Source organism: Molossus molossus, unplaced genomic scaffold (assembly GCF_014108415.1).
Source record: "Molossus molossus isolate mMolMol1 unplaced genomic scaffold, mMolMol1.p scaffold_m16_p_17, whole genome shotgun sequence".
Taxonomy (NCBI): domain Eukaryota; kingdom Metazoa; phylum Chordata; class Mammalia; order Chiroptera; family Molossidae; genus Molossus; species Molossus molossus.
In genome coordinates, this window is record NW_023425352.1 from 23,996,053 (window position 1) to 24,016,527 (window position 20,475).

The 20,475-nt window shown below is 41.2% G+C and overlaps 1 protein-coding gene across 1 annotated transcript; it reads left to right on the plus strand.

Annotated features, from left to right (window-relative positions):
* Positions 1–367: 367 nt before the first annotated feature.
* On the plus strand, positions 368–18,481 carry LOC118632707 (cytochrome P450 2C23-like). Its single transcript, XM_036265932.1, has 9 exons — positions 368–400; positions 2,133–2,295; positions 4,586–4,735; positions 6,686–6,846; positions 7,350–7,526; positions 10,716–10,851; positions 10,915–11,102; positions 16,386–16,527; positions 18,300–18,481. The coding sequence occupies exons 1-9, from the start codon at positions 368–370 to the stop codon at positions 18,479–18,481; spliced, it is 1,332 nt and encodes a 443-aa protein (XP_036121825.1).
* Positions 18,482–20,475: the final 1,994 nt, after the last annotated feature.

The window sequence follows — 20,475 nt, forward strand, 5'->3', positions numbered from 1 at the left end:
GTTTCCAGATGCTCTCTAGATGGAATTTGGAGTCGAGACAATTCCAGGGCAGAATGGCGTCCGGGGCGGAGGAACGTCTCTCCGAGGCCTTCCCCTAGACCGCCCGTCCGCTCCCGGGATGGACCTGTCTCCTGGAGTCTGAGGAGGTCAACCTGCCAGAGGGGGACCTCACTTGTCAAAATGCTGTAGATCTCCAAATGTAGACCAACGAGACAGACCAGACTCAGACTCTGAACTGGGTTCAAATTAAGAGAGCTTTATTAACCGTGCCGCAACTGTCCCATCCTACGCAGAGGAGAGAGCAGCCCCAAGCTTGGGGTTCGCGGGGGAGGGTTGCTCATATAGTTGTCTTAGCCCCTGTTAAGAAATGTGGGCCAAAGGTTTGCGAGCAAGCAAGCACGTACAGAAGCAGATATCTGCAGTTAGCCGTTACGCCCGAGGGATGAATTAACTATACAATGGGTTAACTCTGGCTGATGTATATTTCCTTCCTTGCTTAATGGAATAATTTTTACTGTAGTTCACTTAGCATGTGTTTGTCCTTCACAATATTTTCATTGAAAGGCATCCAATCCCCTCAGTAAATAATACTTACCAAAAGGCAAGCCCAGCAAATGTAAAAATGTGTTAAATGTTAAACGTCCTTTGATATGATTATTATTGTTACTACTATTTTACACTAAATGATCAATAGGATACATTGTGATCCTCACTCCCCTCCCCAACGTCATGCTCTGATACAACCCAGCTCTGCTACCCTGACTCATGAGAAAAGATACTGTCACCAGGAGTTCATTGTACAAGGGTGTATTATCCATAATAACCTATATATGTCCATCAATGGATAAATTTTTTAAATGTGGGGTATCTACCTATCATCTATCTATCAATCTGCCTATTCTCTCCCACACATACTGGAATATTATTTAGCTTTTATTTTTTTATCCTCACCCGAGGACATTTTTCGATATTTTTTTCAGATAGAGTGGGAGGGAGAGAAAGAGAGAAACATCGACGTGAAAGGGACACATCAAGTGGTTGCCACCTGCACGACCCAACCAGGGCCGGGGACCAGCTGCAACCGAGGTACGTGCCCTTCGTGGGAACCGAACCCGGGTCTCTCCGGACCGCAGGCCAACGCTCTAACCGCTGAGCCAAACCGGCCAGGGCATATTATTTAGCTTTTAAGAAAATAAGGCCCTGGCCCATTTGGCTCAGCAGTTAGAGCATCGGCCTGCCGTCCGGAGAGACCCGGGTTCAGTTCCCACTAAGGGCACATACCTCAGTTGCAATTTGTCCCCGGCCCTGGTTGGGTCGTACGGGTGGCAATCACTCGATGTGTCCCTTTCACATGAATGTTTCTCTCTCTCTCTCTCTCCCTCCCATTCTATCTGAACAAAAAATGGAAAAATGTCCTCGGGTGAGGAAAAGAAAAGAAGGAAACCCTGCTATTTACAACATGGATGAACTTGGAAGATATTATCCTAAGTAATATATCAGACACAGAAAGACTTATAATGCATGACCTCACTTACATGTGGAATCTAAAATAGTCAAACCTATAAAAATAGAGTAGAATGGTGTTTGAAAACTGTGCCCCAATTGTTGGCTGTTCAATACTCTCTTTTTCCTCTTAGAACAATGCTATGATAAATATATAGATTTTCGTCCTTTTTCATACCTGCTTAGTGAGCTCTCCCCCAAACCCTTGTCCTGGATCCTTCCTTCTCAGTTTTAGTTGAACTTTAAATCTTACCTCCTCATAGATGCCTGACCTCTCTGTTTTATTAAGTTTTCCCATTATTATCCAACACAGTACTCTTCACGTTCATAGAATTATGCTCAATTTCTATTGCAAATGTAGTTTGTTTGGCTGTTTGCTGCCTAAAACTTGACTCGATTCTACGTTCCATCGGGGCTCCTGGGCTGTCCACAGTGTCTGACACAGTATTGGTGCTTACTAAATAAATGGAAAGAGTGAATCCTTGACTATACCCTAGGTTAAATTTCTAAAATGGAATGGAAGGGGCAAAGGCTAAGCTAAGTATAAATTATTACTTAATTTCTACCCAATCCTCCAGTGGAGAGATTTCACAATAGCATTTATACAACTGCTTGAATCTTCTTTCCAGTTAGCCAAAGAGTATGGCCCTGTGTTCACGCTGTACTTTGGTCCCAAGCCTGTCGTGGTCTTGCATGGATATGAGGTGGTGAAGGAAGCGCTGGTCAACCAAGGTGATGAATTCCTCGGTAGAGGGCCTTTTCCAATTATTTCAGATGTCCTGAAAGGATATGGTATGTTTCAAATCAAAATATGGGTTAATTTCTTTAGCAAGAAATGATTAACTAACAATAAATGTCTGATGTGCACCAAGCAACTGATTAGATGCTACAGTACTGCAATGTAATTTTGATGCTATTACCCAGAGTTAGTGCAGACGCCATAGGTTAAAGGCATCATCCCCAAGACTGCCCTCACTTCAGATGCTAGCCATAATTCAGGGATTCCCAGGTCACCCATGTTTCTGACCAACTGGTGAAAAATTCAGGGGTTCCTGTGACCTCCTTAGGTCTAATAGTTGGTAGACTTATTCACAGAACTCAGGAAGGTGCTAACTTGCAATTATAGTTTTATTATATGAAGGATGGAAATGAAGAGACACATAGGGCAAGGGTTGAGAGAGTCCCAATCACAGAACTTCTCTGTCCTCTCCCTGGGAATCGGAATGTGTCACCCTCTGGGCACATTGATGTGTTCACCAACCAGGAAGCTCACCTGAGCTTTGGTGTAGAGTTCCTATTACATGAGCATGATGGATTGAGTCATTGACTACATGAGTGAACCCAATCTCTAGCTCCCTCTACTTCCTGAAAGTCGAGAGATCAGTTGATATCCTTTGCCTCAAGCCCTAACCTTCTAAACCCATCCTTTGTCTTTCCGCATAGCCAGCCCCATCTTTGTTTTTATTTTGATTGTGTAATATTTGGTATATGTAAAAGAATACAGTTAATACCTCCAAACCACTTAAAATTGTAAAATTGCAAGTCCCAGAGAAGTAGAGTTGATTCTGTTGAAGAACAAAATTCAACTGAGTAAATTTGAAGATTGAATTGGTTTTATGAAGCTATCCAACATATCGGACAGCTTCTGTTCTATCAACAAGAACGACTTCTGAGGGGTTGTACAAAAGGGAAGGTGTTAACAGGCAGACAGGTATGGGAGGGGAGTTATTAGCAAAAGGAAAGAAAGACTTATTCTTAGGTCAAGTCCTCTACTTTTGGGAGAAAGGGAATGGCAGGAGTTTTATCATGTAGATTACCTGGCTGCATAGATTAGGAAATTCCAGACTGATGGGTTTAAAATTCCGCTCCTGGGAGAGGCTGAAACTGCAGTCAGGTTAGTAATTAAGTTTTTTTTTTTTTTTTTTTTTATCCTCACCCGAGGACATTTTTCCATTTTTTGTACAGATAGAGCGGGAGGGAGAGAGAGGAAGGGCGAGAGAGAGAGAGAGAGAGAGAGAAACATCGATGTGAAGGGACACATCGAGTGGCTGCCACCCGCACGACCAACCAGGGCCGGGGACAAACTGCAACCGAAGTACATGCCCTTAGCGGGAACCGAACCCGGGTCTCTGCGGACCGCAGGCTGACGCTCTAACCGCTGAGCCAAACTGGCCAGGGCAGTAATTAAGTTTTGATTTGGTGACGTGGCTTAGCAAAAGTGACTCCATTTTGGCCCGTATTTCTTTTATTAACAATTCCCCCCTTTCAATCAAACTCTCAGACTGAGAGGTACGATCACATTTTAGAGCATGAGCCCCACTCTCCGCGCCTGCTGTGCAGTTCTCTCCGCTTTCATTGATCTGATATTCACGGGTCGCAGCTTCGGGTTCACAATCCTTAAACAGGCATTCCTTTTCTTCTTCTTCTTTTACTTCTTTTACTTTATTGATTTTAGAGAGAGAGGAAGGTTGAGGGAGAGAGATGGAAACATCAATGAGAGAGAACATAAATTGGCCGCCTCCTGCATGCCCCTCACTGGGGATTGGGCCCACAACCTGGGCATGTGCCCTGATTGGGAATTGAACTGGTGACTTCTTGGTGGGTCAACGCTCAACCACTGAGCCACACCGGCTGGGCAGTTTTCTTTTCTTTGTGACAATTATTTCACCCAAACCCCAAAATAGGTTGTGCTCTTAAATTGCCATTTGCTGCCCTGGCCGGTTTGGCTCAGCGGTTAGAGCGTCGGCCTGCGGTCCGGAGAGACCCGGGTTCAGTTCCTGCTAAGGGCATGTACTTCGGTTGCAGTTTGTCCCCGGCCCCAGTTGGGGTCGTGTGGGTGGCGGCCACTCGATGTGTCTCTCTCACGTCGAGGTTTCTCTCTTTCTCCCTCTCTTCCTCCTGCTCTATCTGAAGATAAATGCAAAAGTGTCCTCAGGTGAGGATTAAAAAAAAAAATTTGCCATTTGCTGAATCCCTGCTAAGGGGCAGTGGAAACAGTTGCAAGTAGACACAAGATATTAGCTTTAGGGAAGATCGACTCTGTGACACTAAGTCCTTTCCTGCTCCTTGCTTCTTTCCCTAGGACTCATTTTCAGTAATGGAGAGACATGGAAGCAAATGCGACGCTTCTCCCTCATGACCCTGAGGAACTTTGGAATGGGGAAGAGAAGCCTTGAGGAGAGGATCCAGGAGGAAGCCAAGTACCTGGTGGAGGAGCTCAGAAAAACAAAGGGTGAATTCCACTCCGTTGGGGACAAGGGGACTTCCCACACACACCGCTCCCAGTCAAAGCTCCTCCTTTGGGAATCCCTTTGTGGTCCATCACCTGCTCTCTTTAATCAGGGAGCTGGCTAGGAAAAGGGTTAGGAAGAAAATGATGCAGGGCTTTTAGTTAGGACTCTCAAGTCCTTTAGTTTAGACTCATTTTCCAACTTCAGCACTTACTGGAATATAAATTTGGACAAGTTTCTTAACTTCTCTAAGATGCAGTTTCCACATCTGAAAAATGGGGCTAACACATCAAACCTCTGAATGAGAGTGAAATAATTGAGTTTGCAAGACAGTCACATGTTATCCATTATATAGTAAATGCTCCATAATGTCAACTGTGGCTCTTATGACTACTAAAGTATTCATATAATAACATAATTGATATTATTATTAGCATAGTGTAATACTATCCAGTAGCAGTATTATTAGAAGGTGTTTACATCCTAATTTGGAAAAGTTTATAGGAAATAAATTCTATGTAAACATCTGAGCAGGGAGAAGGTGAAAATTCTATTTTTTAAAAATAATGATTTAAAATTTTTTTTCTTTTAATTTTTTTTTTTTTAATCCTTACCCGAGGACATTTTTCCATTTTTTGTTCAGATAAAGTGGGAGGGAGAGAGAGAGAAAGAGAGAGAGAGAAACATTGACGTGAAAGGGACACATTGAGTAGCTGCCACCCTCACGACCAACTAGGGCCGGGAACAGCCAAGGTACGTGCCCTTAGCGGGAACCGAACCCAGGTTTCTCTGGACCGAAAGCTGACACTCTCTAACCACTGAGCCAAACTGGCCAGGGCATGATTAAAAATTTTTTTGATTATATAGATTATTTATTTACTTAATGTTTATTTATTGATTTTTGTTACAAATGTTCCTCCTTTTTCCCCCATTGACACCCTCCTCCCAATTCCCCCACCTCCAGCATTATCGTCTATGTTCTTGTTTACACATACATGCATATAAGTTCTGTGGTTTATCTCTTCCCTCCCCCGATGTCCACCTCTTCTGAGGTTTGTCATTTTGCACCCCACTTTCATGTCTTTGAACTTGCTTTGTTCATTATATTCCACAAATAAGTGAGATCATGTGGTATTTGTCTTTTTTATTTTTTATTTTAATTTTGTTACAGATGTTTCTCCTTTTTTTTCCCCCATTGACACCCTCCTCCTCATTCCCCTCACCCCGTCCCCGGCTTTGTTGTCCATGTTCATTGGTTATGCATATAAGTTCTGTGGTTTATCTCTTCCTCCCCCCACCACCCCCGTTTCTGAGGGTTGTCAGTCTGTACCCTACTTCCATGTCTCTGGGTCTACTCTATTCCTTAGACTGTTATGTTCATTATATTCCACAAATAAGTGAGATCATGTGGTATTTGTCTTTTTCAGCTTGGCTTGTTTCACTTAGGATAATAGTCTCCAGGATAATACTCCTCCATGTCGTCTCTAAGGATAAGAGATCTTTCTTTCTTACTGCTGCATAGTATTCCATTGTGTACATGTACCACAGCTTTTTTTTTTTTTTTTTTATCCTCACCCGAGGACATTTTTCCAATTTTTGTACAGATAGAGTGGGAGGGAGAGAGAGAGAGAGAGAAACATCGACGTGAAAGGGACACATCGAGTGGCTGCCACCCGCACGACCAACCAGGGCCGGGGACAAACTGCAACCGAAGTACGTGCCCTTAGCGGGAACCGAACCCGGGTCTCTCCGGACCGCAGGCCAACGCTCTAACCGCTGAGCCAAACCGGCCAGGGCCCACAGCTTTTTTATCTACTCATCTACTGATGGACACTTGGGCTGTTTCTAGATCTTAGCAATTGTAAATAGTGCTACTATGAACATAGGGGTACATACATTCTTTCTGATTGGTGTTGTGAAAATTCTATTATGTTGTTCATTTTTCACATCAGCTCAGCCCTTTGACCCTACTTTCATCCTCTCACTTGCTCCCTGCAATGTGATCTGCTCCATCCTCTTCAACTCGCGTTTCCAGTACCACGATGAGAAGTTCCTTCACCTGATGGGTTTGTTAAATGAAAATTTTCAGAGAGTAAACTCTCTATGGAACCAGGTAAGGCCAAGGCTCTGTACTCTTGGTTGATCTCATTGGTCCACTGGCAGCTTGCAGGCTGGGTAAAGGGCTATGAGCTCCACTCCCCTACTCCAGGAATAAGGTGCCAACGTCAGCATTCATGGTCACCTTCCCTCCATGTATGTCGAGTGAATGAGTGCAAGGACAGTTATCCCAGCATTATCAGAAGTTGCCCTCTGCTTGCCTCTATGGGTTTACTCACACAGAAGAAGACAGATAAGACATTCCCAGTTGCATATATTTCTTTTAAGCCCCTCCACCCATTTTCTCCTGTATGACTCCGGGGTTGGCCAAAGCTGGGATGAGCAAGGAGATGAACAGGGGCTGCTCTTTTGTATGTAATATTTATCTTCCCTTCTCTTCTGCTTGGAAGTAGAGGAAGGGATTATCTGGTTAGACCACACAGAGGGTTAGACACGCCATTTAGAAACTCTGGCCTCTTTACAAACTGAATGTCCTGTGTGTTTTCCCCTCATACTTAGATGTATAATCTGTGGCCGAACCTCATAAGGCATCTTCCCGGAGAGCACAGATCATTTTCCAAAAGGATTCAAGATGTTAAAGATTTCATTCTGGAAAAAGTGAAAGAGCACCAAGAGTCCCTGGATCAGAATAACCCTCGAGACTACCTCGACTGTTTCCTCAGCAAGATGGAACAGGTATGTATGCACCGTCTCCAATACCGCGTCTCCTTCCCCAGAGAGCACGGTCACACCGTGTAGGTAATTCTTGGTATTTTGATTTTTATGGCAATGGGGTACACTATTATCAGTAATAATAGAACTTCAAAAATGGTCTGAAGCCCTCTTTTTCCTTTGTATTTTTATTTACTTCCTATACTTGTACATTAGCATTTAAATATTCTCGATACATATTTAGGACGACCTCCATGCTATACATACATACATAGAAATGCATGTTTCTGAACATATATTTACCTTGGGGTGGATAAAACACATGCATTTTCTTTACGCTTCACTTACACACATGTAGTCAGCCATTTTTGCAGTCTGTCATAGACCCATACATTATAAAAAAACGGATTGTGTTTTCTCATAGAAACAACTTCGTTATTTGAAATGAGTGGAGGCTAGCCCTGGCCGGTTTGGCTCAGTGGTTAGAGCGTCGGCCCATAAATCAGAGAGTCCCGGGTTTGGTTCCTGCTAAGGGCATGTACCTCGCTTGCAGTTTGTCCCTGGCCCCCGTTGGGGTTGTGTGGGTGGCGATCAGTCAATGTGTCTCTCACATCAATGTTTCTCTCTCTCTCTCCCTCCCTCTCTCCCTCCTGCTCTATCTAAAGATAAATGCAAAAAGTGTCCTTGAGTAAGGATTAAAAAAAAAACAGAGAAAACAGTGAAATGGGTGGTGGCTAAAGATTCTACAGCAAACACATTATACATTAACCATGAGTGGTATTAAAACTATTGAATAGTTGCCCTGGCCGGTTTGGCTCAGTGGTTAGAGCATCGGCCTGGGGTCCAGAGAGACCCAGGTTCAGTTCTTGCTAAGGGCACATACCTCGGTTGCAGTTTGTCCCCAGACCTGGTTGGGTCATGCAGAAGGCAGCCACTCGATGTGTCCCTTTCACGTCGATGTTTCTCTGTCTCTCTCTCTTTTCCCTTTCTCTGCCTCCCACTCTATCTGTCCTCAGGTGAGGATTAAAAAACTATTGAATAGCAAATACTCATCCACCCACTAACCCTCAGACTGTCTCAAAAAATACTAGTATGACTGTGCACAAGTACATCAGTAGGAAAGCAGCCAAGATGGTGAGCAGCAACAGATTGGAAAAATGATATTTCATGTATAAACATATATAACAACTAAAAATATGAAAATTATACTTTGAACCCTATAAAACTAACATTATCTATGCAAATGTCCCTCAAGTATATTTAAATGAAAGAAAAATACCATTCAATCATTATCAGAAATGTGCAAATTATAGCAAACATTTAATTAATGATAACTTGTTTAGTCTTAAGTTCTAAAGGGCTGGTTTGGATAGCCTGTTTCCTTAGAAAACATGTCTAAGAAAGGTGTGCCAAAGCTCCTTTACTGCTCAGAAATTTCCTTGGAGTCAGTAGAGGCATTTAAACTCATCAAAATATCCTCTTCACTCCAAAGGAAAATGTTGTGATGTAAAGGACATCCTGGAGGGGTCAGCAGTAGATGCAGAGAGAACAGTTAGGAGTTGCCTGAAGGTCAGTTTCCTGGTAGCAGAGCCTAAAACAGGGATTGATATGAAAATTATTTAAGGGAGATCTTTCTTTCTTACAGCTGCATAATATTCCATTGTGTACATGTACCACAGCTTTTTTATCCACTCATCTATTGATGGCCCCTTAGGCTGTTTCCAGATCTTAGCAATTGTAAATAGTGCTGCTATGAACATAGAGGTACATATATTCTTTCTGATTCATGTGTCAGGCTTCTTAGGATATATTCCTAGAAGTAGGATCACTGGGTCAAATGGCAGTTCAATTTTTAATTTTTTGAGGAAAACACCAAAGACCACATGATCTCACTTATTTATGGAATATAGTGAACAAAATAAGCTGATGAACAAAATAGACCCAGAGATGTAGAAAAAAGTAGGATACAGTCCAGCCAGTGTGGCTCAGTGGTTAGAAAGAGATACAAACATTGATGAGAGAGAACATTGATTGGCTGCCTCCTGCATACCCCCCACTGGGTATTGGGCCCACAACTTGGGGATGTGCCCTGACCAGGAATCGAACCGGTGACCTCTTGGCGCATGGGTCAATGCTCAACCACTGAGCCACGCTGGCTGGACTGTTTCTACTTCTTTCTACATCTCTAGGTCTATTTTGTTCATCAGCTTCTTTACTAGTAAAGAAGCATGATTGTGGAGCTCTGATGAGTCATTGCCTTCCTTTTAACTCATGTAGCCATTAATTCTACCATCTACAGGAGAAACAACCCAGTGTCTGAATTTCACTTGGAGAACTTGGTACACTGTGGATCCAATTTGTTTGCAGCAGGAACAGAGACAACCAGTTCCACCCTGAGATATGGGCTCCTGCTCCTAATGAAGCATCCAGAATGGAAGGTACAGTAAATATTCTAGTGGCCAAATAAAAAATAAGATCCAGGCACCAGATGAGGGTGGAAAGATACTGCTCACAGTGACTGCTTCGCTTTCTCTGAGCTGCCTTGTAGAGCATCATGCGAAGGACCATCTATGTGTTTTTGCTTTGGTAGACCAGAATTCTAATAATACTGATAAGGAAGAAACACCTTTAAGAACTCAAAGGCAGTCATCTAAGTTGAAAACAGAGGGTCTTCTGAATCCTTACTCTTATATACGAGGTGCAGTGCCACAGAGTAAGCCCTGTTTTGATGAGGGACTCATGGGTCGCCATGCTGGATCCTCATCTCGGGCCTGTCAATACCTGGCTATGTGACTTCAAACAAGTTACTTCATCTTTCAGGCCTCTGTTTTCCCGACCTGAAAATGGACCAGATTCCCCAAAGGGGATTTTTATCTTTGATATATCTTAACATTCAGAAATGAAATTGTAGTAGCTCGATTTTCTCAAGCACATTCTCAGAGCATAGGTCTTACAAAGCCAGTGTTTATACTGCTCAACAAAATGGCATTTACCATTCCTACAAAACATGTACAAGACTGGATGAATGTGACAAAGGAGATGCTCCCACTAGAGTGAGGATCAAACATTTTCCTTCAATAGCTGCTTTGCCAGGAATCATGGGTTTAACCATAATCTCTGCCACAAAGGTCCTCGCCTCACCTGTATATGAGAACAAACTAATGAAGCCAGAAGGCTGAGAACATAGTTAACAAGCCTTTATGTTTCCTTCAGCAAACTTTCTGGTATTTACAGCAAAATAGAAAGGAGAAATTCCATCAGGAGCAGAGCAAAGGGCTGTTTAGCAATATGTCTTTGACCTTGGGGACCTTTTCTAGACCACTTTCTGTTGTATATTGCAAGCATTTAGGTAATTTCCAGGTATCCAGGGAACACATCTCTTGAGTGGCATTCATGATTCATGTCTCTGCAGCCAAAGTTCATGAAGAAATTGACAGAGTGATTGGACACAACCAGAGCCCCAGTATGAAGGACAAGATGAAGATGCCCTACACAGAGGCTGTGTTGAATGAGATACAAAGATACATCAACCTCTTGCCTTCTAATTTACCCCATGCTGTGACCCGGGACACGAAATTCAGACAATATGTCATCCCCAAGGTTAGATGTGTCTGGGGAAATTGACTGGGATAGAAGGGGTTGCACGGGCCCTCAGTGGGGCCTGTGAGAGGCTCTCAGTTCTATTGCCAGAAGAGAGGCAGTTGTGCATAATGGAAAGCACACAAGGTCAGAGTCAGATGGCCTAGGTTTGAAATCTGTCACTGCCATGCAGTGTACCCTCAGGTCATTCTGTCACCTCTGTAGACCTGTCTCTGCCTTCCTAGAATGGGAGGGGCTGACCTGGGGCTTTGAAGGCCCTTCCCATTCTCATAAAAAAGGTATTATGGGAGCAGTGATTTCCATTCATGAGAATCTTATGGGAAATGAAATCTGATTTTTCATGATAGATTATATAAAAGGGGAAGTGGAGCCCTGGCTGGTTTGGCTCAGCAGTTAGAGCATTAACCTGCGGTCTGGAGAGACCCGGGTTTGGTTCCCGCTAAGGGCACGTACCTTGGTTGCAGTTTGTCCCCGGCCCTGGATGGGTCGTGCAGGTGGCAGCCACTCGATGTGTCCCTTTCACATGGATGTCTCTCTCTCTCTCTCTCCCTCCCTCTCTCCCTCCCTCTCTCCCCCTCCCTCCCTCCCTCCCTGCCTCCCTCCCACTCTATCTGAACAAAAAATGAAAAAATGTCCTCAGGTAAGGATAAAAAAAGGGGGGGGGGGATGGAAAATGTGTCTGTGGCTTTAAGGTAATCAAGCCAAATGTCAACCTTCTTTGACCGAAATGTGCTCCTCCCAGGACTTTATGTACCAGGACATTTGAGGTATTGCTGCCCCTAAAAGTTAATATTTATAGAACACTTAGTGTTTACCAAAACCTTTTCATGCACACTATGGATGTAGTCAGTCTCCTGTAGTGATTAGGGGCTTGGATTTAAATAATTCCATTTAATTAATTCCAGAGCATAGAAGAGGAAGAAAGGTGCCAAACTTGATCAAAGTATTACAGAACAGAATAAAAATGCTACAAAACAGCCACCAATCTTACTTAAAATATCAATACAAAATTCTGTTAGCACGTGAAGTCTAGCATCACATTAAAAACACTACTCCAGCCCTGGCCGGTTTGGCTCAGCGGTTAGAGCGTCGGCCTGCGGCCCAGAGAGACCCCGGTTCCGTTCCCGCTAAGGGCATGTACCTCGGTTGCAGTTTGTCCCTGGCCCTGGTTGGTCGTGCGGGTGGCAACCACTTGATGTGTCCCTTTCACATCGATGTTTCCCTCTCTCTCTCTCTCTCTCTCTTCCTCTCTCTCCCTTCCACTCTATCTGAACAAAAAATGGAAAAATGTCCTTGGGTGAGGATTAAAAAAAACAAAAAATACTACATCTACAAGTGGAGATAATCAAGAATACAGGAATGCTCTAACATAAGGAAATCTAGTTTAATAAAATTTATCATATAAATAGAATTTAGGAGAAAATTACATGATAATCTCATTTATACAGAAAATGCTTTTGATAATATTCAATGTCCATTAACAAATTTTTTTCTTTATCGATTTTAGAACGAGAGAAAAGGACAGGGAGAGAGAGAGATAGAAACATCGATGAGAGAGAACATTGGTCAGCTGCCTCTTGCATGCCCCGCACTGGGGATTTGGCCCACAACCTGGGCATGTGCCCTGACCGGGAATCAAACCGGCGACCTCTTGGTGCATGGGTCATTGCTCAACCACTGAACCACACCGGCCAGGCTCAATGTCCATTTTTAATTCAAAATTTTATTTTCCAATTACAGTTGACATTTAATATTATATTAGTTTCAGGTGTACAATATAGTGGTTAGACATTTATATAACTTACAAAGTGATCCCTCTGATAAGTCTCGTACCCACCTGGCACCACACACAGTTATTGCAATATTATTTGACTATATTCCTTATGCTGTACTTTATATCCCTGTGACCATTTTGTAACTGCTGATTTGTATTTCATTTTTATTTTTTTTAACCCTTAATAAAGTAGGAATAGCCCTGGCCGGTTTGGCTCAGCGGTTAGAGCGTCGGCCTGCGGTCCTGAGAGACCCGGGTTCGGTTCCCGCTAAGGGCACGTACCTCGGTTGCAGTTTGTCCCCGGCCCTGGTCGGTTGTGCGGGTGGCAGCCACTCGATGTGTTCCTTTCACATCGATGTTTCTCTCTCTCTCTGTTCCTCTCTCTCCCTCCCACTCTACCTGAACAAAAAATGGAAAGAGTCCTCGGATGAGGATAAAAAATAAAAAATAAAAAAAAAGTAGGAATAGATGAATAGCTCTTTAGCCAGAAAAAAACCCCATATATTTCCCAAATCATGCTTATTGGTGAAAGATTAAAAGTATTCCTAATATCAGGAATAAAGCAAGGCTATCTATCATTACTAATATTATTCACATAGAATTCAGAAAAAAGTAATGATAAAACATTTAAAAGAAAGAAGCAACTTTGTAAATTATATAGTGGTATCTGGAAAATACAAGAAAATTAGCTGAAGCACCATTACAAAAACAGAATTATTCAGTGGTTAGTTACAAATTTATTATTTAAAAAATCAATTGCCACCTATATAAAATAAAAATAAAAATATAATGAAAATGTTTTCATTAGCCCTGGCCAGTTTGGCTCAGCGGTTGAGTGTCAGCCTGCGGACCAGAGAGTCCCAGATTTGGTTCCTGCTAGGGGCACGTACCACACACAAAAAAAAATTTAAATAATAAAAACAAGGACAAAATACTTAGGAATAAGCTGAACAAAAATATTCAAGATTTATAAAAAGAAAACTTTAGAATGTTAATGAGAGACATAAAATGTTTGGATAAATTATAAGACTTATTCTGTGTTTGGGTAGAAAAATAACAATTGTTCCCAAATCAATCTATACATTTATGAGATCTCAATGAAGATATTTATCAGATTTTCTTGGAACTAAACTAGCATATCCTAAATTTGATATGAAAAGTAAAACATAGTCAGGGATAGATCCTTCCAAATGTTAAAATAGAATATAAAGTCACAGTTATTTAAGCAGTGTAATACAGCTTCTTGAAAAGACAGATCAAATGAATAAAGTCTAGAAATAAACTTAATTATACATGAAAACTTAGTACTTGAAAAAGGTGACTTTCCCCTACAGGGAAAGTATGGATTATTCAAGAGAGGTTGGAAAACTCCTGGAGGAGTGGAAAATTAATAATAACAGACTCCTACCTCACACCTAACATGAAAATTTATTCTTGGTGGCTCAAATATATATATGTGTAGAATATTAAAGTACCAGGAATAAAACCAATTTTTTTTTGAGAATTTCAAAGTTCCAAAAGACTTCTAACATTGACCCTCCATCCCCCAAAAAAGAAGACTAAGAAGGCCATGTATTTAAAAATCAATAAATTTGGCTATATGCAAATAAGAAAAATCTGCCTGGAAAAAGAAACAAAGTCAAAAAATAAATGACAAACTTAGAGGAAATGTTGCATAGTTCATAAGAGGAAAGGACTAATTACTGAAAAATAAAATGAACTCCTACAGTCAGTTTGAACAAACCCAAAAAGCAACAGATGTAGTACAAGAAAGACAATTAAAATTGGAATAGTAATAGTTACAAATGGTTTTTAAATGTGTAAAAAATATACTTACACAATGAGATATATTGAAAATAAAAATTATAAAGAAAATTCTTTTTATTATAATATGTTGGCAACATATTATAATATGTTGGCAGGATTGTAATATGTGGTTCAGTGGTTGAGCATGGACCCATGCATCAAGAGGTTGTTGGTTCGATTCCTGGTCAGGACACATGTCTAGGTTGTGGGCCTGATCCCCAGTGGAGGGCATACAGGAGGCGGCCAATCATTGTTCTCTCTGATCGATATTTCTCTCTCTCTCTTCCTCTCACTTCCTCTCTCTCTAAAATCAATAAAGGGGGAAAAAAGCATATAGTTTTGCTAGTGGTATAAATTGGTGTAACTTTTATGGAAGGCAATATGGTACTATCTATAAACATTCAAAACATACAATTTGAATTCCACTACTAGGAATTTATCCTTTGCATGTATTTTTTTCCAAATAAGATTATTTATAAGATTATTTATTGTGGGCAGGATAGGGAGGAGGGTGTCGTGGGGGGGGGGGGGACAGGAGAAACATCTGTAACAAAAATTAACTAATTAATTTTTAAAATATTATTTATTGCAATAATAGTTGTGATATTTGAAGACTGAAAAATCCCCAAATGTTCATTTATAAAAGACTTTAAAATTTTCTTTATTTCTATAAAGTGGAATACTAAGCAAGCTATAGCACATTATAGGATGCTACTATTTGTGTGAAAATAGTGGAGGATGTATATGTGTGTCCTTTTTATTTTTTAATCCATAAAATATCTCCCAAAGGATATATCATAAAATGGTAACATTAATCATATCAAGAAGAAAACCAGGAGATGTGAGTATAAGAAGAGAAACTTATTTTTACTTTTTTATACATTTTTGGGGTATTTTATTCCATGTGCATGTATTGCCTACTCCAGTGATTCTAAATTTATGTTTAAGAACATACAAAATAAAGTAAAAATGAGAAAAAGAAGGGGTGCTTGGGTCAAAGTCTAAACATGTCACCTGCTAAAAGTATAACCTCAAGTAAGCCATTTTTTCTCTCTGCATTGCAATTTCCTCACTTATACAATGGGAACAAAAAGAGCCTGCTGGGTACAGTTGAAGTGAGAATTAAATAGTTTATAAAGAGCTAACTAAGCACAGTGTGTGGCAAATGTGAAGCATCCAATATAAATGGTAGTTTTCAATATTATTTTGCCATTTAAGCCTCACAAAAATCTGTAAATTAGGAGAAAGCCTGTGTTTTTGTTACCCCACCCCATTTTACAAATGAGGGAAGGAGAGTCTGATTCAGTAGATTCAAGGTTTCATATCTCTCGTTCTCCCCTTTACACCTGAATTGAGAAAGGAACAGATTGTGAAAAAGTGGGGTCTTCCCACGTGAGGCAGCAGTTCCAGTAAAGTTCATGTCTAGACAATGTGGGTTGCAAACCCCCATTTATCAACAACAATTCGATTATTGCACATTGACCATAACAGCACTCTTACCAAAGAGAACCATCCTATTACTCGATAAAACATGTTGTATGATAGCGTGTGTAAAATAGCCATAAATCGAGACAATCACTCACCAGGCAAGCTTAAGGGTGTTCAGTCCTGTTCAGTCCACTATAATTACGAGTGTTAGCCTTGTTTATGAAGCCAGGATAGGCATGATAAAGTACAACTCCTCTCTTGTTTCTTGGTTCCAGGGCACGACTGTATTCCCGTTGTTGTCTTCGGTCTTACATGATTGCAAGGAATTCCCCAATCCAGAGAAGTTTGACCCAGGCCACTTTTTGGATAAAAACGGCTGCCTCAGAAAAACAGATTACTTTGTACCTTTTTCCCTTGGTAAATACAAATAAATCCATCCATAACACACACATGTACATTTTGGACAACTTTTAGTTTCACTGAATTTAGGACATAACTAAGTGATAGCAAAGTCAACCAAGTGAACCTTACAGTTTCTGATGTAACTGCACAGAGCCTTTAAGTCTGTGCACCAGCCCTGGCCGGTTTTGCTCAGCTGTTAGAGCGTTGGCTTGCAGTCAAGAGAGACCTGGGTTTGGTTCCCGCTAAGGGCATGTACCTCCGTTGCAGTTTGTCCCGGCCCTGGTTGGGTTGTGCAGGTGGCAGCCGCTCGATGTGACCCTTTCACATCGATGTTTCTCTCTCTCTCCCTCCCACTCTATCTGAACAAAAAATGGGAAAATGTCCTCCAGTGAGGATAAAAAAAAAGAAAAAAAAAGTCTGTGCACCAGTAGGATTAGGCAAGTCACCCAGGGACTCTTGTTGTTGAGTGACTGAGTATAATGTTCGTTTTTAAAGAAACCAACAATCCAATTCAAATGTCACCTATTACCAGATGACAAAGAGACCTGCTCTTGCAAACTCTTATCTGTTGATTTCCCCTTTGTAATATTGACTTTTCCAAAGCAAATGCACAAGTTTTTTCCCCTTCTTTTTAAATTATTAACGATTATTAACTTTCTGATTCTTAAGAGTCAGAGGCCATCAAAGAAACCTCAGCTACTTCATATTTTTTCTCCTCTGAAATCGGAGCCCCTCATACTCTTGCCTCTTTGCAAGAGCTAGTGGGCTCCCCACTACTACTTCCCATAAGCTCATAAAAACAATTTAGGATTGGTCAGCAAACATTCTTTTTCTTCATCTTATTTAATCATTTGCTAAATATTTTCAAAAATAACAGCTAATATGTTTTGTTTCTACAATGATAATACATGTTCAACATAAAAGATGAAAAATGCAGAAAAGCAGAGAGAGAGAAATAAAAATCATTTGCAGCCCTGGCCGGTTTGGCTCAGCGTCGGCCTGCAGTCCTGAGAGACGCGGGTTCGGTTCCCGCTAGGGGCGCATGCCTCGGTTGCAGTTTGTCCCCGGCCCTGGTTGGTTGTGCAGGTGGCAGCCACTCGATGTGTCCCTTTCACATCGATGTTTCCCTCTCTCTCTCTCTCTGTTCCTCTCTCTCCCTCCCACTCTACCTGAACAAAAAATGGAAAAATGTCCTCGGGTGAGGATAAAAAAAAAAAATCATTTGCAATTTCACCCCACAGAGATAATCACTGTTAATTGTCTAAGTATGCATAATGAATGTATATTTTAAAATTTTGGTTCCTTCTGTACAATCTTTGATCATTTGTTTTCATTTAGTTTGTTGTGATAAAAGACAGACTGTAGTATTAAATAATCTTCCACATAAACTTATTTAGGTTGCATTGTATGATAGATGCAGAAGGATTTATTTCATTAATTCATTTTAGATGGATATACAGTGTTCATCTAACTCATCAATATCATAAATAGGGATGTGACATCCTAACAGGTGCATCTCTCATTCCTAAGGATAAATCCCCAGAAGGAGAGTTACCCACTTAAAAAGAGAAAATTTCTTAACAGAGTTTTGACATATACTGACATGTATCCCTGTACAGATTTATTGTCCTCCCTCAGTTGATAAGCATCCCTTTTCTGGTCAGTGTTTTCAATGGCTCTTAGGGGCATACTGTATTTGTTTTTTGTTTGTTTTGTTTGGTTTTGTTTTGTTTGGCATATTGTGTTTGAATTTGGAGCAAGCTAATGGGACTGTTTCCTCCTTCCAGGAAAACGGCTCTGTGTTGGAGAGGGCCTGGCCCGCATGGAGCTGTTCCTCTTCCTTACCACCATCCTGCAGAACTTCTCCCTGAAGTCCCTGGTGGAGCCCACGGAACTAACCACCAAACCCCTTGTTTCTGGGCTTCTCAACCTGCCTCCGCCTTTCAAGCTGTGCCTTGTTCCTAGATGAAAGAACTTTCCTCTTTCAACAATTTAATTCAAAGTAATTGCTTTTTCTCTTACTCCCTGCATCCCACCCCCACCCCAACAGCCTTTCTCTTCATTTTAAAAACTGCATAGAACAGAAATACTACTCTCTAAAAACTTGATGGACATTTGTTTAAATCTGTAAATCCCTTGACAAAAAAAGAGCTGTGTCCTGAAAACTCCAAGGATACAAACAATGTATTTATATCCTGTACAATTCTTTATAAACCATGCTGTAGCAGAACCAAGACCAGGCCCGCAAAAGGCTCTTGTCAAGCACAATCAGCAATATGGTGGGGCCTTCACTCTTTCTTTGGCTTTGGACATATACCGATTTTCTGTAGATTTTTCAAACAGAGAAATTAATAAAATAGCCTATGTGTATGATTTCTATTTCCAATTGAAAGCATCTGTATGGCCCTGGCCGGTTTGGCTCAGCAGTTAAAGCATTGGCCCACGGACCAGAGAGTCCCGGGTTCAGTTCCCACTAAGGGCACGTACCTCGGTTGCAGTTTGTCCCCAGCCCCGGTTGGGGTCATGCGGGTGGCAAACACTCGATGTGTCTCTCTCACATCGATGTTTCTCTCTCTCTCTCTTCTTCCCTCTCTCCCTCCCATTCTATCTGAAGATAAATGCAAAAAATGCCCTTGGGTGAGGATAAAAAAATAAATAAATAAATAAATAAGAAAGCACCTGTATGATTTGTGCCACATTCACAAAATAAATCCTTACTTCCACAATAGATTTTCTTTGTATGTTTGACTTTATTTCAAGTCAAAAATTCCTTTCCTTGATATGACCTCTCTAGGATTAGGATAAAATAAATAGATGAAATTGAATGGTAATCTATCACAAATCTCTCCCTGCCCCACCCCCATCTATTTGCATGGAGCTCAAAGAGCCTTCTTGGATAAGAAGTCACACCACATCCGGCAGTCAGGATTCAGACACACATAGCCGTGTCCTATTGAGAAAGAGGTGAGAGGTGGGGCTGAAAGTTGAAGAGCAAGAGGAATTGTGAGAAAAGACTAAGCACTTCCAAGACAACAGTGACCCAGAAAATAGCTGCAACTACCCCAGCAGTGGCCCAGCTGTGAGCAGCAGCTGCCACAAAAGGATGGCTCAGACACCGGCAGGCAGCCCGACCTCTAGGGACACTGAGGGAAAGGAGCTTTAAAAGTAGAGCTGAGCCCTGGCCGGTTTGGCTCAGCGGTTAGAGTGTTGGCCTGCGGTCCTGAGAGACCCGGGTTCGGTTCCTGCTAAGGGCATGTACCTCGGTTGCAGTTTGTCCCCGGCACTGGTCGGTTGTGCGGGTGGCTGCCACTCGATGTGTCCCTTTCACATCGATGTTTCTCTCTCTCTCTCTGTTCCTCTCTCTCCCCCCCACTCTACCTGAACAAAAAATGGAAAAATGTCCTCGGGTGAGGATAAAAAAAAAAAAAAAAAAAGTAGAGTTGAGCATCGTATAATCTTTGTGCTATGTACCATTGCATGTATTCATATTTGATAAATATTATTTAATTTGCCTTTGTTTTATCAAACAATATTTCTCCTTAGTGAGTTCAAGATTTATTTTAAAAATCTGTAGAATAAATATTTCCCATAAGACATCAAAGTAAAGCTAAGACTTTCCTTCACAAATGATGTCCTTCACAAATATACCTATATTTGCTATTTTCCAATTTACATAAAAATAATTTTGTATTAAAAAAAAAAAAAAGTAGAGCTGAGCTTCTGGGTAAATACCCCAAAGAATTGAAAGCAAGACTTGAACAGATATTTATTTATACATCCATGTTCCTACAAGCATTATTTACAATAGCCAAAATGTAGAAACAATCCAAATATCCTTTGACAGATGAATGGATAAGCAAAATATGACTGCACATATATGTACAATGGAATATTATTCAGCCTGAAAAAAGGAAGGATATTCTGACACATGCTACAACATGACTGAACCTTGAAGACACTATA

What these genes read in the sequence shown, in the direction of transcription:
- LOC118632707 (XM_036265932.1), top strand. Translation starts at nt 368, where the DNA reads ATGTGGGCCAAAGGTTTGCGAGCAAGCAAGCAC. An exon ending in TCCTCAGCAAGATGGAACAG is followed by an intron (nt 7,527 to 10,715) that starts GTATGTATGCAC and finishes TGTTTCCTTCAG; the next exon opens with CAAACTTTCTGGTATTTACA. An exon ending in GACAATATGTCATCCCCAAG is followed by an intron (nt 11,103 to 16,385) that starts GTTAGATGTGTC and finishes TCTTGGTTCCAG; the next exon opens with GGCACGACTGTATTCCCGTT.